The sequence below is a fragment of the Acanthaster planci genome, linkage group LG10 (genome assembly GCF_054643075.1).
Source record: "Acanthaster planci isolate LZ-2023a linkage group LG10, COTS_SCS, whole genome shotgun sequence".
Classification (NCBI taxonomy): domain Eukaryota; kingdom Metazoa; phylum Echinodermata; class Asteroidea; order Valvatida; family Acanthasteridae; genus Acanthaster; species Acanthaster planci.
The window spans coordinates 10,005,259-10,022,492 of record NC_141786.1 but is presented as its reverse complement, the minus strand read 5'-3'; the positions used below and the strand labels follow the sequence as shown (position 1 = coordinate 10,022,492).

The 17,234-nt window shown below is 43.6% G+C and overlaps 1 protein-coding gene across 1 annotated transcript in view; it reads left to right on the top strand.

Moving 5' to 3' along the window:
- Positions 1-14,930: 14,930 nt before the first annotated feature.
- Positions 14,931-17,234, top strand: part of LOC110983893 (adhesion G protein-coupled receptor L4-like) — a 40,108-nt gene continuing 37,804 nt past the window's right edge. The window contains exon 1 of the mRNA XM_087142776.1: positions 14,931-15,941. Coding sequence (XP_086998902.1) covers positions 15,897-15,941 — 45 coding nt within the window. The 5' untranslated portion in view covers positions 14,931-15,896. The remainder of the gene's footprint in view (positions 15,942-17,234) is intronic.

Here is a 17,234-nt window from a genome sequence, read left to right as displayed (position 1 = left end):
TATCAACGACAACGCTTAAATAGGGTTTGATCTTTTGACGTCATAGTCGTGTTTTTCCGAAAAATTCTTTCAAAATGGGCATTTGTCCCATTAGTTTTGAATAAGGTACATCCTGTATAGAATTTTCTTTTAATATTATGTCTTATTATTCGGTGTTCTAACAGCTGGGTGAGATTTTAAACACTTGTTGTGTTAGGTTTTTTTTTACTTTTGTACTGACGGCCAGCCATAGTTTTTAGCATGCACTTGTAATCGAAAAATAACCAAAAGGTGATAATTTCTGCACATTTTGGCAGCCCATACTAGCTTCAGATTTTGGACACTAAGGTCGAGTTCGGGCTGTCCGTTCTTGACACGGGTTTCGTGTTCTCGCGTTCGAACGGCGGGAACACGACCCAAGAACACTGTTCTCGGAACACGTTGCACACATAACCTCCTCGTCAGGATTTTACACGAACACACGGAAAAACTCGTGAGATTTGATTGTTGAACAGCCGCAAAAAGTACCGATATAGCTTCAAAAAGCCGAAGACAATGGACAGTTTTGCAAAATTAACATCAATAATTTTTCATGACAGAAATGAATGTTTTAAATGGAAAAGAAGTTAGCCCAGTTATCCAACATTAACTCTCGAAGAATGCACAAGGATGCTGTCATGTTGCATGTTGCTTGCCACAAATAACTACTAGCGCTAGTAACCAGCAGTACATCCCCGGTGTTCGAGCGACCGACCAACAACCAACAAATCGAGCTGTTTATACCCAGCAAGAAATAACAACCCGCCGGAACTCGGCACGAACGTATATATAAAAAATCTGGACTCGCAATGCCCTTAATCGGCTTATAGAGATCATTGAATCCTCTGGCGGCCATTTTACCGAGCTGAATACAAAGCTTGCCCGGCAATGCCCGCCTTTGTTCTCCCTGGCGTCAATAGAAGCGAACCAACCCGCGCATTTGTATTTGGCTCGGTAAAATGGCCGCTGGTTGGCTTCTGTTTCATTTTTATATGTATACGTCAGTGATATAGAGCCTGAAAGTTGACCCCTGATGGCGCGCTTCCAACACCATGGATAGGGAAAAATAACGTGCAAAGAATGTAGAATTTGTAAGATTTTTTCGTTCAGTCACTTTGTAAAAAGTCCAACTCAGAAATTGGCTTTGGAAAATATTTGCTTGTATATCAATTTACAGAAACTGCAATTACCTAAAAGAGAAATATCCTGCCAAAAATTGACCCATCACTTTCCTAATGGCGCGCCATCAGAACAACTTTCAGGCTATAAACACGGCTTTGCCTTGTTAACCTGAACAGCGCCCTCATTTACGTTGAGAATCGATAGAGCACGGAGAATGTCCTGTGTCCGCATAACCACGACTGACAAGGTTGGATGGTGGGAGGGGGGGATGGGCGAGTCGTGCCGATAAGAAATCAGCTCCAGCCTCCATACCTGTTGGAACGTATCCTTAATCCTTTTGACATTCCCACTGCATCACAGGACCGGATGATATGCATTTTATTGCATGAACCTATACGGGAGGAGTGATCCCGCGGAGAGCCAAACACAATTGCTATTTTTCTTCAGAACATTTTTTAATGTACTTGCTCATCAATTAACCTCTTGGTGTCTTCCAAGGCGACAACCCGTATACCAATATTCAGTAACATCTCGAAGGATTTGTGAAGTCGTGGACGGCAAGTAAAGTTAGTTTATGCATGAAAAAGATTGTAAAAAAAATTCCAGAATGATTTTTGCGCCTTGACCGGTTTCCTGTTTTCACCCGACAGCATACAAGAAGTAAAAACCTAACATCATTCGACAATAATCAAAATAGGGTCAAGAACTCCAAAGATATTCGTATGCAATGCTTTTTTGACTGGTCTTCAGCGACGTATCCAGCTTTTGGTGTCGACGGGGGGGGAGCAAATGCGTCTTCGGGCTCATGCAACATGACATTGTGGAGAAAATATCAGCAGCCTTACTCACGGCCCCGACATCTGGATACGCCACTGGTGGTCTTGCCCTAATTATCACGAAGCAAACCTCTGCTAGTACTACTATTCGACGTATGCTATTAAGGTCAGCTATATTGCTGAAGATTTGGGTTTCATTTTTTTAGTCATGAGGAGAAAACGGGGAAAACTCGTGGGACTGAAGTGATAAGAGGGATATCGTTGATAAACGACCGTCAGGACCCAGCCGGCGTGTTTGGGCCTGCGCAGCCAATTTGGTATGTCAAAAAGGCAAGGTCCTTCGGGAAAAAGCACGAGCGAGGTCCGCACACGATTTTTTCCCCGTAGGTGGGTAAATCAAAAATATGTATTATTCATGAGGCCTACTGCTCAACTGAACCCTACGAGACCTCTTCACTAATAAATTCAAAATTATGCACGCGTGTGCACAAATTGCCTCTGCGGCAAGAAGTGTGAGCGGGCCAATGAATACGCACAGGGGTGGTACTTTGATAATCATTTCTCGCAGATTTTCTGGCTTTGTTCATTTTTTTCTTCAGAAAATTCCATTAAAATGTTTTTGCTATTAGTATCTAATTGAAGTGGAATTTTTAATGCTCTGTAAAGAGACTTTGATCGTAATTTTTCCTGTGAGCCCGAGATCGCTGTTTCTTAGTATGGCCCCCTTCCACACAAGTAGTATAGGCGACACGTTAGTGTTCTTGGAGCCAACCTGTGCGTTGATAAAAACACATACTGATGTTCAATGTATATGTACCGGTACTGTATCCATTCGATTTGCTGCTTTCTGCGCTTGGGAAATCTGAAGAACCAGATTTCTTTCTTTTTGGAATAATTATGCACTTTGTTTTGTCGTACAACCCCAAACACAACAACTGGAGACCATTTCTTTCGCTAGTCCTAGGGCTATGAACAAGTTCAGTTCAATGGTAAGCTATACGCACAATATACATGTACATTGAACATGACCTGCGTATGCGCTGGTGAGACGAGGTGTATAGCTGCCATGAGCCGCCGTTGTGAACTATGCAGGGAAGGTGGGCACGTGGAAGGTGTCGATGCGTAATTAACTGTGGATTTTTTTACATGTAAATAATCGGTATGCCCCTGATATCTTATCCAGGACAAGCACGAGAGGGCAACCTCATTCACTGGTTTATCTAAAGTGTTACAACTGAGTTTTGATGCCCTGTTTTTAAGACAATGGTGTTCAGTCACGCATGACAGGAGGGATGCGAGGTATCAAGGTATCATTAGAAATCACACTGCTTCTTCTTTACAGACATCCTTATATCATAATCATTTATCTCATGGTTTGGGCACGTAACCCCGTTCCTCGTGGTGTGTATTTTTTTTTTCCCGGGACACATACATGCACCGCCTGTGTAAAGACGTGTGTGCACCGTGACCAGGATCCGATCACTTGTAAGTTGTATTCTGTAAATGCTTCATATTCTCAGAATAGGATATAATTCAGTTGGAACAGCAACTTTGTTGGTTACGTTTTGGATAGTTGCAAATGTGTACCGTCCCTTGAAGTCGACTAGCCTCTCCTAATTTGGGTAAACATAAAGTCATTATATTTTTTCCATGCATTTTTTCATTTAATAACACGTCCAAGGTCAATTTCAATTCAACCCAATTATCCTATAAAATAAACTTAGTGTCCTCACCAATTTCTGAATAGTTTATATGCACTGTAATTTTTGGTCTGATTCATGGTTTGACCAAGTTCAATTCCTGTGTAGAAAATGAAATCCTATTTTGACAGTCACACTAGATTTTTAAGGTGATTGTGTTTGGCCGTAAATGTTTTTAATGCAGCTATTAGCAAAATGGCCGTCAGCAGCTGACCTTTCAACCTCTGCCCAATGCTTGTGCATAATTGGATAATCCAGATTTGAAGAGGACAGCTTACATGTATTTTTAACCCAATCCTAGGCAACAGCTTAAATGAGTGGGAAGTACAGAACTTAATACAACATGAAGCGCTTCATTAAATGCAAATCGTTTTGGAGTGGGACGAAGTCTGTACGTGTCCTTTGCTGTAGAATATTCACAATTCTTAAGTAAATGAAATGCAGTTTATTGCAGCACTAAACCTAGACCAGATCTCCACGTACTGTACACTGCAGCCAGCCCTGCGGACCTGCATCGGCGTCATCAGTCACGAGCGTGCTTGCCGTCGACGTGGACCACTACCTTCATGATCTTAGTTCGCGAAGCCAAGCCATTGCAAGAAACACGGTGCATGCACACACATCATGTAGGCCTATACCATTCATATTGGACTGCAACCGAATGAAACATTACTTAAGTTTAATAATACAGGCAAAGACACGCACAACCAAATTTTCAGTATTTCGTGATAGTTGACATTTTCTGACATGAATGATACTGGCTGCCGACTGTTTGCATTCATCAAAATTGTGGCAACAGAAGGTTGGCACGATGGCGTTTTTGACTCACCCACCTACGGAAAAAAATTCTTGCTCCGCGCACGCACGTCCGAATGACCGGGGATGCACTTGATTTGGGCGTGCGCTGTTTGAATATTGAACTGGCTTATTAGGTATGAGATAACTCTGTCGGCTGTTTGAGTCTAGAGCCGTGTCCGAAACGGGCTTCCAGAGCTACGATTAGGTCTATTGTCTGTGCGTCTGCGCGTATTTCCAATGGAGTGAAAACCTAGACCTATCTCTATAGACTGCCGATTCAGATACAGCCTGGGTCGCATCACAACGTGTGCTCAGGGTTCAGCTTGTCGATCCATGCTTATAATGCTATTTCATGACAAAGCACGCTTTACAATGCACTGGGTTCGTCATTTTGGGAGATAAAAACAAGAGACAGGCAAGTAGCACGGTGCTTTCCTGGCTCACTTCGGCCATCAGACCCATGTTTAACCTAGAAAAGGAATCGAGCAAATCCAGATTCGGATTCGGATGGATTCTGGGTCAGTCTTGCTCTTTTTTTTTTTAGAGTGCAGCTCACATGTCAAATCTATTCATTAAACTAGAGCGAAGCAAATGAACATGAAAACTCTTTCTTCTTAAGTTGTTGCCATCACTTGGAACGACTGTCACAGAGGTCACTATGGTCATCTCGCCGGGGGGGGGATTGTCTGTATCGTCGTCATTGTGTTCCAAAGGGAGGAGAGAGATTTCTATGATACTTCCAATGGAAGGAACAATAACGCTCCATGTTAATGATTACTACAATAACATTATGAACTGCGGTAAAACACCGGCCGTCCCACCGTGACTGATGCCCTACACTATTCCGTGGAATGTCCAATTATTCGTCCGTGCTAACGATGCGCGTCCTCGTTGATGGAGATTCAACTCGTATGGTGGATGAAAATGTAACGGGGGGGGGTTTCCGAGAGCACACTTGCAAACAAGGAATACTTTCAAAGCATTTGGGGGGAAATCCAGCTGCACCGACCCACCCACAGCAAACAATATCGTTGCTTGGTTAAAATGTGTGACATGGCGCTATCATGGAGAATTTGTACATGCAGGCTTTTCACTGGTCACGAAGTTCCATTCACCTCCTTTCATCCTCCAGGCTGTTGTCGATCTGAAGTCTGCTGGCACATCAAAACTGCAAACACTAAAAACAAAGGGACAAAATGAACCGGACGGCTGTGATTCGCAGTCCTTTAGACAATTAATCTCCGCCCCCCCCCCCCGAGACGTTTCAGAGCCCGTGCACACCCTGCGTAATAATGATCGTAAAAAGGAAATTTTACACTGAACGCGTACAGGAAGAGGCGCAAAAACACCAGCCATCTGTCAAAATGCCCACAGCCTCGCGGCGTGTTGGCTGAGCTCATTATCGGCGGAATGACGGGATCGCGTGTCGGCCGTTGCCGGGATGCGGCCCGCTTACTGTTCCGGTTGATGGAGGGGTGGACGGGATCGGAAGTTTGCTCTGTCACTGCGCACTCCTGATTGGGCCGGGGGGGGTACAAAATAGTCTGACCGATAAGGCGTTGAATAATGTTGAAATGAAGAGCTCACCGTCTCGGACTGATTTTGGACCGAGATCGACTACTCGCGCCACAGACTTCAGCCGCGAGATCGAGACCTACCGACAACCATGCTCTCACCCGAGGACCAAGACATGGCCAACAGAGGACCAAACCTGGGTCCCAGCGGATCTTTTGCACTCTAAGTCACATCTGCAACAATCCTATACAATAATAATAACAATAAAAATATTGTGTGTGTGTTGTGATGGCTGACCGTGTACAAAATGGGGTATGGACCTCGTCTTTTGTTTACAAAATCTAAACCGCCACTTTGTATGGAAGATCAGAAATCCCACAAGCAAGTTCACTCTTGATGGTTGTGAACAGCCCTAGCCTCCAAGTGTGAATTGTTTTGCCACTGCCGAACGACTCCGGTATTTTCTTTTAGTATGTCGACAGCTGTTCCAGTCGACGAACTATCTGTCGTGCGGCTGTTTTCATTCCTCCTGGTTTTTGTCGCCCGCACGTGAGCATGCTGCCAGCGTTGTGACATTCGAAGCGAGATATGAGACGGAGAGGACCCCCTCCTTCGTGTCGGTCATTGCTTTACTGGAATCCCAGGAATTCTTTTCAGACATGGGGGGGGTGTATTAGGTAACAATAGTCTAGAGGATGTATGGAATTTGAACACGTGAGGGCTGGGTTACCCCTCTGTCTCATTTCCATTTGAAGCAAGATGTGGGACAGAGAGAACTCCCCCGCCTTTGTGTAGGTCATTGTTTGACTGGAATCTCAGGAATTCTTTACAGACGTCTGGGGGGGATGTGTTAGGTAACAATAGTCCAGAGTGTGTATAGGGATTAGACAGGTAAGGGGGGGGGGTACTCCACCGTCCCATATTTTGCCTGGTATACTCATTTCTTGCCGGGGTATAGGCTCTTGGTAAATACATGACGTCATCACTGCAAAACGTCAGCCTGCAGGGGGACCTCACCTATATTCCATATCGTCGTGTCAGTGCTGAAAGTTCCTTTTTCAAAAACATCGCTTTAAAAATTAATTTGGGCGAGAAAATTGGTTGAAATTTAAATATATTGGCCCAGCAAAACTGTTTTATTAATAAACGTTAAAAACAAGGTTTGTTTGAATAGAGTATTTCTTTCATGCTAAAATTAAGGCCCTGAGAGTATTTTCAAAATTTACATTTTGCTGTAATGATCTTTCAGCACTGAGGAGACAATATTTCCTGAAGATGACACACTCGGAGGTCAAGCCAGAATTCCCAAACAATCCAAGGGCTCTCTTCCGTACCTTCCTCAAAGCCCAATAGATGGGGGGGGGTAGGAGCAGAACTACACCCTCTTCATGAAAAGAGCCTTGTTGGTAGGGAGTTTTCATTTTGTCGACTGTGACGCGACCTCATACGCATGCATTTCATAGTCGTTCGTGAACCAACGAAGTCCAGTTCCCTGTCCACTGTTGCTAAGAAAACTGCACCCTCTCGTGGCCTCACTCGGACCCTTAGATTGACAGCGTGTGCCCCTTCTATTTTACTTGCTTACCCAGATCTGCTGTGGAAGGTTTGCTGGGTCAGATTGACCTAGAATCTAAATCCTGATTTGCTCCACCCTTTCCCGGGTCAGAAAGTCCATTTCTCTGTCCCCCCTAAGATAACTTTTCCCCGGCTCAGATGATCATACTTTTGACCCAGGAAAGGGTTAGGCCTAAACGAATTTAGATTCTGGGTCAATCATAGCCAGCATTTTTCAGAATGTGACTCTTAATCATGGGCCTTTTCAAACGATAGCTGATGTATAGAGAATGTCCTCTTGAATAATACACGCGCACCCGTGACTTTGAAGGTACCAGACTTTTAGTACGTGAGAGTGGGAATTTTTGTGATTTTTTTCAAGTTAACGCACTCTTGAGAATTGTATGAGATTTCATCAAGGTTTAGAGGAATAACGACGACACCGAAGTGGTTGTACTGTTGCAAATAATCTGATTTCTTGACACAAAATCCCGGCTTCCTGTGAAATCAGCCGCATTAAGATTTTGTCACCGTGCCGGTTCAGCCACAAAACCTTCAGTGTACTGTGTGAACCTTCAGAGGATACTCGCTATTCGGTGTTTCATTTCCACGAACATCTAAATTTTCGTAGAAATGAGATCACTTAACCCGGAATGTTGGGAATCGAAACTGCCGGGTAAGCTTTTTTTTTGGGGGGGGGGGCTTACCCGAACACAGATTGTGGAATTCACTATGTTAATTTACCCCTGTAAATGTGTGTAGGTCGCCATCTAAATAGCCGTAAATTCTTCCAAAATATTTCCTGAGAAACGTGGACCACCCAAAATGACTTCGGTACAGCTTCGAAAAAGTTTTCGGTACAGACAACGTATCACTGGTGTGAATGTATCACATCTAAGGCTGTGTCCGAAATGGGCTTCCAGAGCTACGGCTAGGTCTATTGTCTGCGCGTCTCCACGCAATTCCAATGGAGCGAAGACATAGACCTAGCTCTAGACAAGAGATTCGGATGCAGCCTTAGCCTGCTTTGCAAGCTAAGATAACTGAAGACAGTGGCATAACTGGGGTTACATTTCTAAGGGGACGTCCCGGGTGGTTCACACTTTTTTTCAAGGCGGCATTAAAAGCTTGTAAATGGCTTGTAAATTAGGCTATGCACATTTCCAAGTTTCAAGTGAGGGGCACTATCTTCCGGTAAGGGGAGGATGGCACGCCCTTCCGCGGTTACGTGACAGTGAGACGGCTCGGTAATCCAACAGCACATGCTATGCTCCGTGCCAGGCTATTTGGGAACGGCTACCGTACGCGCGCGACAGTGTCCTATCAGGACAGCCGTACCTGACTCACGCGCTTGCTTTGTTCCTGAAAGACCCGGGCTTTTGAAATACCGAACTGGCTAAATGGAAACCTCCGAACACTTGTCAACAAAGTATGATGTAGGCCTACGTTTTAATTTACGAGAAGGCACGGGAAAGCCAAAGCATAATGCCGAACGGACGCGATATGAAACCACCGGCCGGATGTCTTGGATTGCCCGGTTATAATCGAACTAGTTCTTATGCAGGCGGGACCACTTTACAAGTTTTGTCAACGTCAGTTTCGATGTTCATCATTTTGAAACAGCTGAGAAAACAATGGAAACCGTTCGAATGTGATTAAACGCAGCACATTTCGGCGAATTTTCTTGTCTCTTTATAATTAATTAATTAATCACTCATCGAAAGAGAAGCTAAATAAGGCAAAGTCGTGGCTCGGCACGGTATGCATTGTCCTAATATTTTTTCCCGAACCCTTTTCCTTTAAGGATATAGAATCTCATGTATCATACAGTAAACTATTTTTGGTATTTGAATAAATTGATTTGTCATAGTCATTCGTCAAATAAAAGACTGGTGTCCATGAGTGATACGCAATGTAGCAGTCCCAGAGGCTTGATGCACACAAAACTCGTTAAAGTTTAGCTGCAATGAAAGTCTTTTCAAACACATTTTGTCTGCAGCCTTTTACTCTCCTTCAGTATATGAAAACGCTTTTTGGTAAAATGGACTGAAAAGTGTGGGCCTACCTTTTGAGCATTTAAAAACGAGCTGTGCTTTTCTCGACAACGGAAGGTGTTGTTGCTGTGATGTCATCCAGGGAAGGCCATTGAATCATGCCCCCACATTTTTTTATGTTGAGCAAAAAAATTAAAGTGGATTGTGGAGAATTTTTTTAGGATTTCCCAACGACTAAAATGTTTGCAGTGTCACCAACAAGGGAAAGGAATTTTTAAAAGCCATAAATATGCTATCCTTATGTAAGATTCTGCATGAATTTGATACACATTACAGATGTACATCTTTATCATGAACATCGCCCCTTATATAGTGTATATAGTGTCCCCCCCCTTCAAATTTTCATGGCTCGGCAAGTCATCCCTCCCACTTCCCCTCCCCGCCCCCACTGATACCAAGAGGGTCGAGTGAGGATCTAGATGTACATTGGAATATACGACCTCAGCCGTCGAGTTCGGGCGGCCTGGTCTTGACGCCGGTATCTTGTTCTTGCGCTCAAGCGATGGGAACACGACCCGGGAACGTTGGTCTAGGAAGAAGATTGCCCACCACCTCGTTGTCAGGGTTTAGCAAGAACACACGGAAAAACACGCGGGATTTTGAGTTTCGAAGAGCTACGAAAGTAGCGAGATGGCCGGCAAAGGTGGAGACGATGGGACAGTTGTGTAATCTTGACATTAATAATTTTCCATCACACAGAAACGCATATTCATTTTTAAATAAGAACTAACTTAGGCAGCCTATATAGAAATCCAAACATTAACGCTTGAAACGATAGTACGGTCCCGGCGCTCGAACGTAGCAATGATATTTCACGGCTTGCTGCATTTTCCCATTACATGTGACAAAATAGGAGAACACATATAGCTGGAAGTTAAGAAGGAACGACCGGACTGGACTTGTATTCACTCCAAAAAAATGTGAGGTTAATTTTAACACCCTGTGTGTTATCGGAGGACAACAGCCAGTAAGGTTTAGTCCTCTGCTAACACACAGAGCGTTAACTTAACATCAACGTAATACCACAGGTTTTGAAGAGGAGGGGGGGGGTCGAATTTCATGTGACACCGGTGTCACCAGAAAGTGGCTCAGTCGACCTCGTCAGACTCATTCTGCGATGGGCTTCTTCACAAATGTCACGCAAAATGTCACATACCGCGGTCGTTTACAAATGAAATGACGGGCGGGCTCAATTTATTGAACGAACGCAGATGCACGAGAATTGAAAGAAAAAGTCTCTCGAAATAATAACTGTGTATAAAACCTGACGACATTATATACCGCGTGCCCACGCGAGACATGTTTCAGTTGATGAGACATATATACACGTGCTCGATGTGCACCATTCATAAATCACGCTGAGCGATTGCTGACAGAAGTTCTCAGAAAAAAAAAAAAAAAAACCCGACCCGGCCAAACAAACGCTAGCCGGGAATCCGATAAATCTTTCAGATGCCCACTTCCCTCTAATAACCCATCAATTGAGTTATTACCAGTACGCACATTAACTATTCAGGGGAAAAAAAGGTCTGGCTCTCAGGAGTTAATCAGTGTCCCGCTGGAGACAGCATATTTCTGCTCATCATCAGCTTCCATTGGGCATCATGGTTGCCAGAAGTCGCCATAAAACCATTCCCTTTGACGGATGGCGACACGATGGCCAACTACGGCCATCAAAATTAAATTCAGGACGAAAAGAAGTGAAGAAAATCTGTGAAAAACAGAGTGATGTACACTGGTCCGCTAAAACTGAAATCTTCATTTGATTTGGACAGCCCTGAAGAGGACTGACAGTAGTAAAATCTTCAAAATTAGGCTGACAAAAATGAGGACGGGTGTATCTCGACACACCAGTCAATGGCCGCTGCACCCTTAGTCTAGCATAATAAAGCATGATCACGTACGCGCATCAAGTTTTATCGTGTATAATCTGGCCATTTTGAACAACACTTAAATGTCGACAGAACGGTACGCTTTTGTGTTTTTGGCGGTCATTCCACAATATATTGATGTGTTTTTGATTCAAAAATGAAACTTGTTTTAAAGGCAACAGGTGTGCGCAGCAAACTGAGCTTGGTTGATTTATCGTTTTTAACTGGAATGACACGTCGAAGGTGTCACCGTCTGGGTCCTTTAGTTCGGAGTTCTCGGCAGACGTTTGAACTTAAGATCTCCCACCAAAGGCCCATCAATATAAACGACGGGCAATAACAACAGAGCAAGGTTAGGCTCAGAAATGAACAAGCAGTCCTCGAAGTGACGAGGACCCATCGAAGAAAAGATGTCAACACCGGTGCAAGGTGTGAAAAGATGGAATGGAACTTTGAGATTGGCAAGCTCCACACGAGGGTTACGTGCCTATCAGATGTCAGGAAAGGAGACGAACAAAAGAGGTATTGTTGAGCCGGAAAGTAAAAGGTCACGCAGCGAGCTTCTGGAACCCTCGCGCGGTCTGCCTGTCGGGATTTTTCATTGAGCCGTCCTGTCAAGTTCAATAATTTTTGGAAGAATAATTCCGTACTGACACCACCCCATGAAATGCTCATGTTGGAATTTTACCTTTGTCTTCGTCAAATAATATCAAGGAAAAGTCACCTGGAGATGGGTAAAAAAAAGAAAAAACAAAATGTAAAAACATGAATCTCATTAACGACTTTTCACGTCCGGCGATGTAGTACCTAGGTCTACACACTGTAAAAAAACGTTGGTCTAAGCAGTGTTGGGCATTTGTTATTTGCCCAACCTTGGTTAAAACTGTCATATTGTTGGTCAATTTTCCGTCACTGTTGGTCAGACATTGACCGAATATTGTGAAGAGTTTGCCCAAAGGTTGCTAAGTTGATATTTTTATCAACATTGGGCAAAATATCAACCCAACATTGACCAGCCTTTTTACAGTGCATGTTCATGCACGTTTGTTTTTACTCCCCGTGCTTCCGTGAAAACGAGATTGTACAACGTTGCAAAGATATACCTGCAGTTGATGGGTTCCAGATTCCGTTTAGCTGATATCACGCAGTTGTTGTCAGCAAAGGTTAGATAAAATATTACAATTTTTTCCTGAAAGTAGAATTACCCTATATATTATAAAGTATGCCAAATATTTTGGTCTGTTTTTATTTTGGCTTTTACCCACAGACTACCATAAAATTTCAAACCGTAAATGTTCATCTGCAAACGAGACTGCCGCATTGTACTGATCTTCATGCATTTTAGATATTCGGAAGTGATGGGTCTTTTTTTTGGCAGGATATTTCTCGTTTAGGTCAGGTGATTTTTCAGTTTCTATAACTTGATGTACTAGTAAATATTTTCCAAAGCCCCTTTTCTGACTTGAAATTTTTTTAAGAAGTAAGTGAATGAAAAAAATATTACAAATTCTAAAATCTTTGCACATTACTTTTCCTTATTCAAGGGTTCCAGAAGTGCACCACCAGGGATCAATTTTCAGGCCCTACTGGCAAGGGCTTCCTATCGCAAACAACATGACGACAGTAGCCTATCCAGCTTTTGGTGTGTGGGGGGAAGTCAAAAGCGAATGCGGCTTTGGGCTTATTTTACATGAACTTGGAGGAGAAAAAAAATATCAAAATCCTTACGGTCCCAAAATCCTGGCTCTTGTTTTGTGGTGTTGTTTTCTTAGGAATTGGGGGCTAATTTGATGCATAAATATTAGAATAACAATTTGACAAATAAATGTATTGAAAATAACAGTGAAAAAATCCTTTGGGGAGAGGAAGTTGCCCCCTCCTCGCTGGACACGCCACAGCAGGGCGAGGACCACTCAAAGGAGTCATCAAAGCGGCGGTGAAATACGAAAACCAAGGAATGCCCACACTCGGGTATGTAACACCAGAGGTGAACGACAATGACAGTGCTGGTGACCACAAAACGACGACGACACCAAACATTAACGACAGCCACCCGATAACCTGCAGTACCCACAACCAGCACCCTGACCGACATGACCCCCTATATCACACGAACCAGCCGGCCAAGTACACTCCTCTTAAATACAGCAAACCACGATCAGATGTCTTATTACCATCACTCCAAGACCACATGCACTGGGGAGTAGGTTCGAGTGTTTGTAGATCTCATCAAACTCTGGCAGGTCCCCCCCCCCTTCTCAGCCAGGCTGGTAATTGCGTAGATGGGGGTCCACGGTGCAAAGATTCAGCCGCGATTCACGCGCGCCGGCCCCGTACACTTCGGTGAGTTCTGTAGATACCAGTCACGTTGCAGGCGCTTCACAGTGGCGATATGACGTGTTAGATTATGTTTCTGATTTTCCCAAACGTGCCCAGGCCCCACACACTATTCTGTTTCCCCGCACAAAAATAGTCAATCTTGCTTAGAGATCTGTAGTTTGCCCTAGCAATCAGTGGTGAGCCAAAGTCCGCCTTTGCATATGAAGGGAGTAATAATTTTTCCTTGCTTTCATGTGGCTCGTAAGGATCCATCCCAAAAATCGACCATTGCGCTATTGCACCAACGAGAAGCTGCGAGTGTAAGTCAAAAATAAATACAGTCACAATGGCATCAACATTTGTTCAGTAGGTTAAATTTTAAAAAAAAGACTAAACGAACTAAACGAGAAATTATTCTTGAACAAAATGAAAAGGGTCTTCAACATACGATTTAAACCGACACCGATGACAGCGAGTCAGGTATTCTGCACACCGCCAAGGCCGACCTGAATCTCCAATGCAACTGAATGATCTTTCTGCGATCTTAAAATTCTTGTGGAGCACTCTCTGTGTTCCATAAATCTTGATTTTCCTTCTGTTCCAGTTTCTCCCGACATGTCAAACAAAGCAACACAAAATGGTCCTTGTGCCAACTTAACATGAATTCATTTTTCACGCATTTTGTTTACTGAGCGCTACAAACACGATAATTTCTACGAGTGACAACCAAAAATATTTAAGTAAACAAACAATTTTGTGTTTATAGTTTAATTGAACAGAAAAAAGGTTCTGGAAACAAGGAACTATGAAAAAGGTGACTTCAACGCACATCGAGGTGTCCGTAGATGCATGCCGTGGATGTTGTTGCCAACGTACAAGGAAAAAGTGCGTTCCGCTGTTTTCGGAGATATCAGAGGGACGAATACTTTCGCTCAATTTATTTTGGGTATATAACTTGTTTCTGGTTTGAGTAATTGGCATATTTTTGTGGCGGGTTGTTAAATTTTGCCGACACGCCTTTTTATCGAAGGCAAAGAAATTACTAATTGCCTCGCTCCACAGTCTTCAAAGCGGGTTTATCCCTACTGCTTGCTCATTCGCCTCCTCTGACACCAAAGCACCAGACAGTCGTCGGTTTCGACGGGCACTTAGTAACGACGCTGCAGATCATCACAGGCCATTTAATTCGCTGGTTTACGCGGGTGTATAAACTGCCGCCGAACCGCTTCAGTCAACACAGCAATTTCACGACTTACGGCCGGAGAGATGAGTCCGTGCGGAACCACCGTTAGCGGAACCGGTTTGGGCTCGCCCCGGATCGTCTAACAGTGGAAGAGTCGAACCTTGAGGGTGAGGCTTTATGTAATGGACAGGGGAACTTCTTGCGATATCCTGACTGTTAACGGCGGTGATCGAGGAAGTTAGGCGCCTACACAAGGCGTTTTCTCTGGATACTCAGCGAACAGGGATTCACCGGTTCGCTTCCAGTTTTTGTTGAGATTTTTCATTCTGAGAAATCTGAAGGATTCAGGAAAGTAACGCTTTTTTTTTTCAAGTGCGCCGAAAACTCACAGCATTGGCCGGTGACCAAATGTACAGGAAATTGACAGTGTCTGTTTGTTTGAATGGAAAATACTAAACCGCAGTTCACAAGTGCTTTGTTTCCAAATTACTCATAAGCCCGCCGTTGGATCAATCTCGTCTGTTTTGATGAAAAGGGAAGAAAAGCTTCCGATTACTGAATACTGAGTGCTTATATTTTTTTCATGTAAGCTGAGGAGCGTCGCAGCTTCTAAACTTCGCTGGGACGTGTCATCCAAACCGGAATTCAACGAGCCATCGCATGTTTCAGAGAATTACATTACGCTATTTGTCTTCTCAACATGTTAGAAAGGACGCTTAAAACTGGCCGCCAACGAAGCTTTGCTAACTGATGAACGGGTCAAAATTGTCTGCGGAAAGGATCCTTTTGAGTGTGTGTGCTCGAGAATATCACTTCAGCGGAGAAACTTGGTGCGTCAAAATTCCTGAGTCGATAGCTCCAAAATCAGGATCACAAAAATTAGGTTCACCTGCAGCAAATCTTGTCGTCAAGCCGTAATCGTCACTTTGTCGAGAATATATTTTCATTTCTCTCGTAAAGCAACTACTCTAACCTGTAAGACCAGCATGCACTCGACTCAGCACAGCTTGCTAGTCGGCCTTCTAGTGCTGGTAAGTACATGTAATAACTTTATTGGTGTTTTCGTAAAACAAAATGTAAAAAAAAGAAGAAATGTTGACGTTGGCGCCATGTCAGAGCGAGCTTAATGTACAAACTGACGGGAAAATGAGCTTTAATAAATTACCCTTTGCAAAATTTCCCGGTATAACTGAACTGCACCGATTACAGCTGTGTACGTGACCGTGAATTAAGGAAGCCATGAAGGTCCACATGACTTTGTGAAGTTTTTGCAACGAGTCATCTTTAAAAAAAAAATCGAGGCATACCGCTGTCATCATGTTAACAGCATTCTGCGCCTCTGACTGGAGTCGATTGGTTCTGGAATTAGTTTTTGTGTGGTATTTTAATTACAGCAGATGCCTTGTGGTCTGGGGTATATATAATTGTGTATAAATACAAATGAGGTGTGAAATTGTTGTTGTTGTTTTTGCCTGCTTTGTCTTTCTTTCCTTCCTTCCGGGGAGGGGGCGTGGATTCTTTTTTAGTGCCCGAGCCTTATAAATTCAACTAGGCCTATAATAAGACTGTTACACTTGGGCTTCACCTGGAGAACAACAGAAAGTACGTGGAATAACAATCCAGGTCAGAAATAAACATTGTGTAATGGGATGTAACAATAAACGGTGGATATTATGCTCACCTTTTGCGCAGTTCATGCGCGCGCTTTAAATACCTCTGCGACCAATGGGGGCGCCGTTGGCTTGCCAAATGCATGTGCATCAAGTCCTTTTGAAAAAAAAGTGTCGAATCTTGGAAGGGTAGAGTGGTTGAAATAGGCCTACTCGGCTTTCGGATAGTGGCCTATGTTGTCGTCGTTAGGAGACGTAAGACGTGTCTCGTGTGGCTTAATGGAATGTGCGGCCGGCAGTCTTGTGCCCTCTGTGCCATTAACTTATGCCATGTTCAATAGCTCTATGCTTATAGGCCTACGTAAAAGCTTACTAATACGGCATCGCTTATGATCGAAGCTTCATCTTCATTAGAACTTGTTTGGTTCACGTACACATGCACAGTTGATTTTATCTAGCGACCCTGAGCGTTTCATGACATCCTGTGATATCATAACTGTCACGGTACTTTCACAATTGGATGGGATGATCAGTATCGATTTTTCTCAGGAGTAAATAGAAATGTTGATGTTGTTGAGAAACGAGATGTTTATCCCAATCGAATGGCGCATCTAAATAGATGGCTCACGCTCCGTCCGAACGCGACACTCAAGCAAATTCAAACGTCACGAAACATTTGCAGCGAAATGCGTCTGGGTTGAGATGGGTGCAACT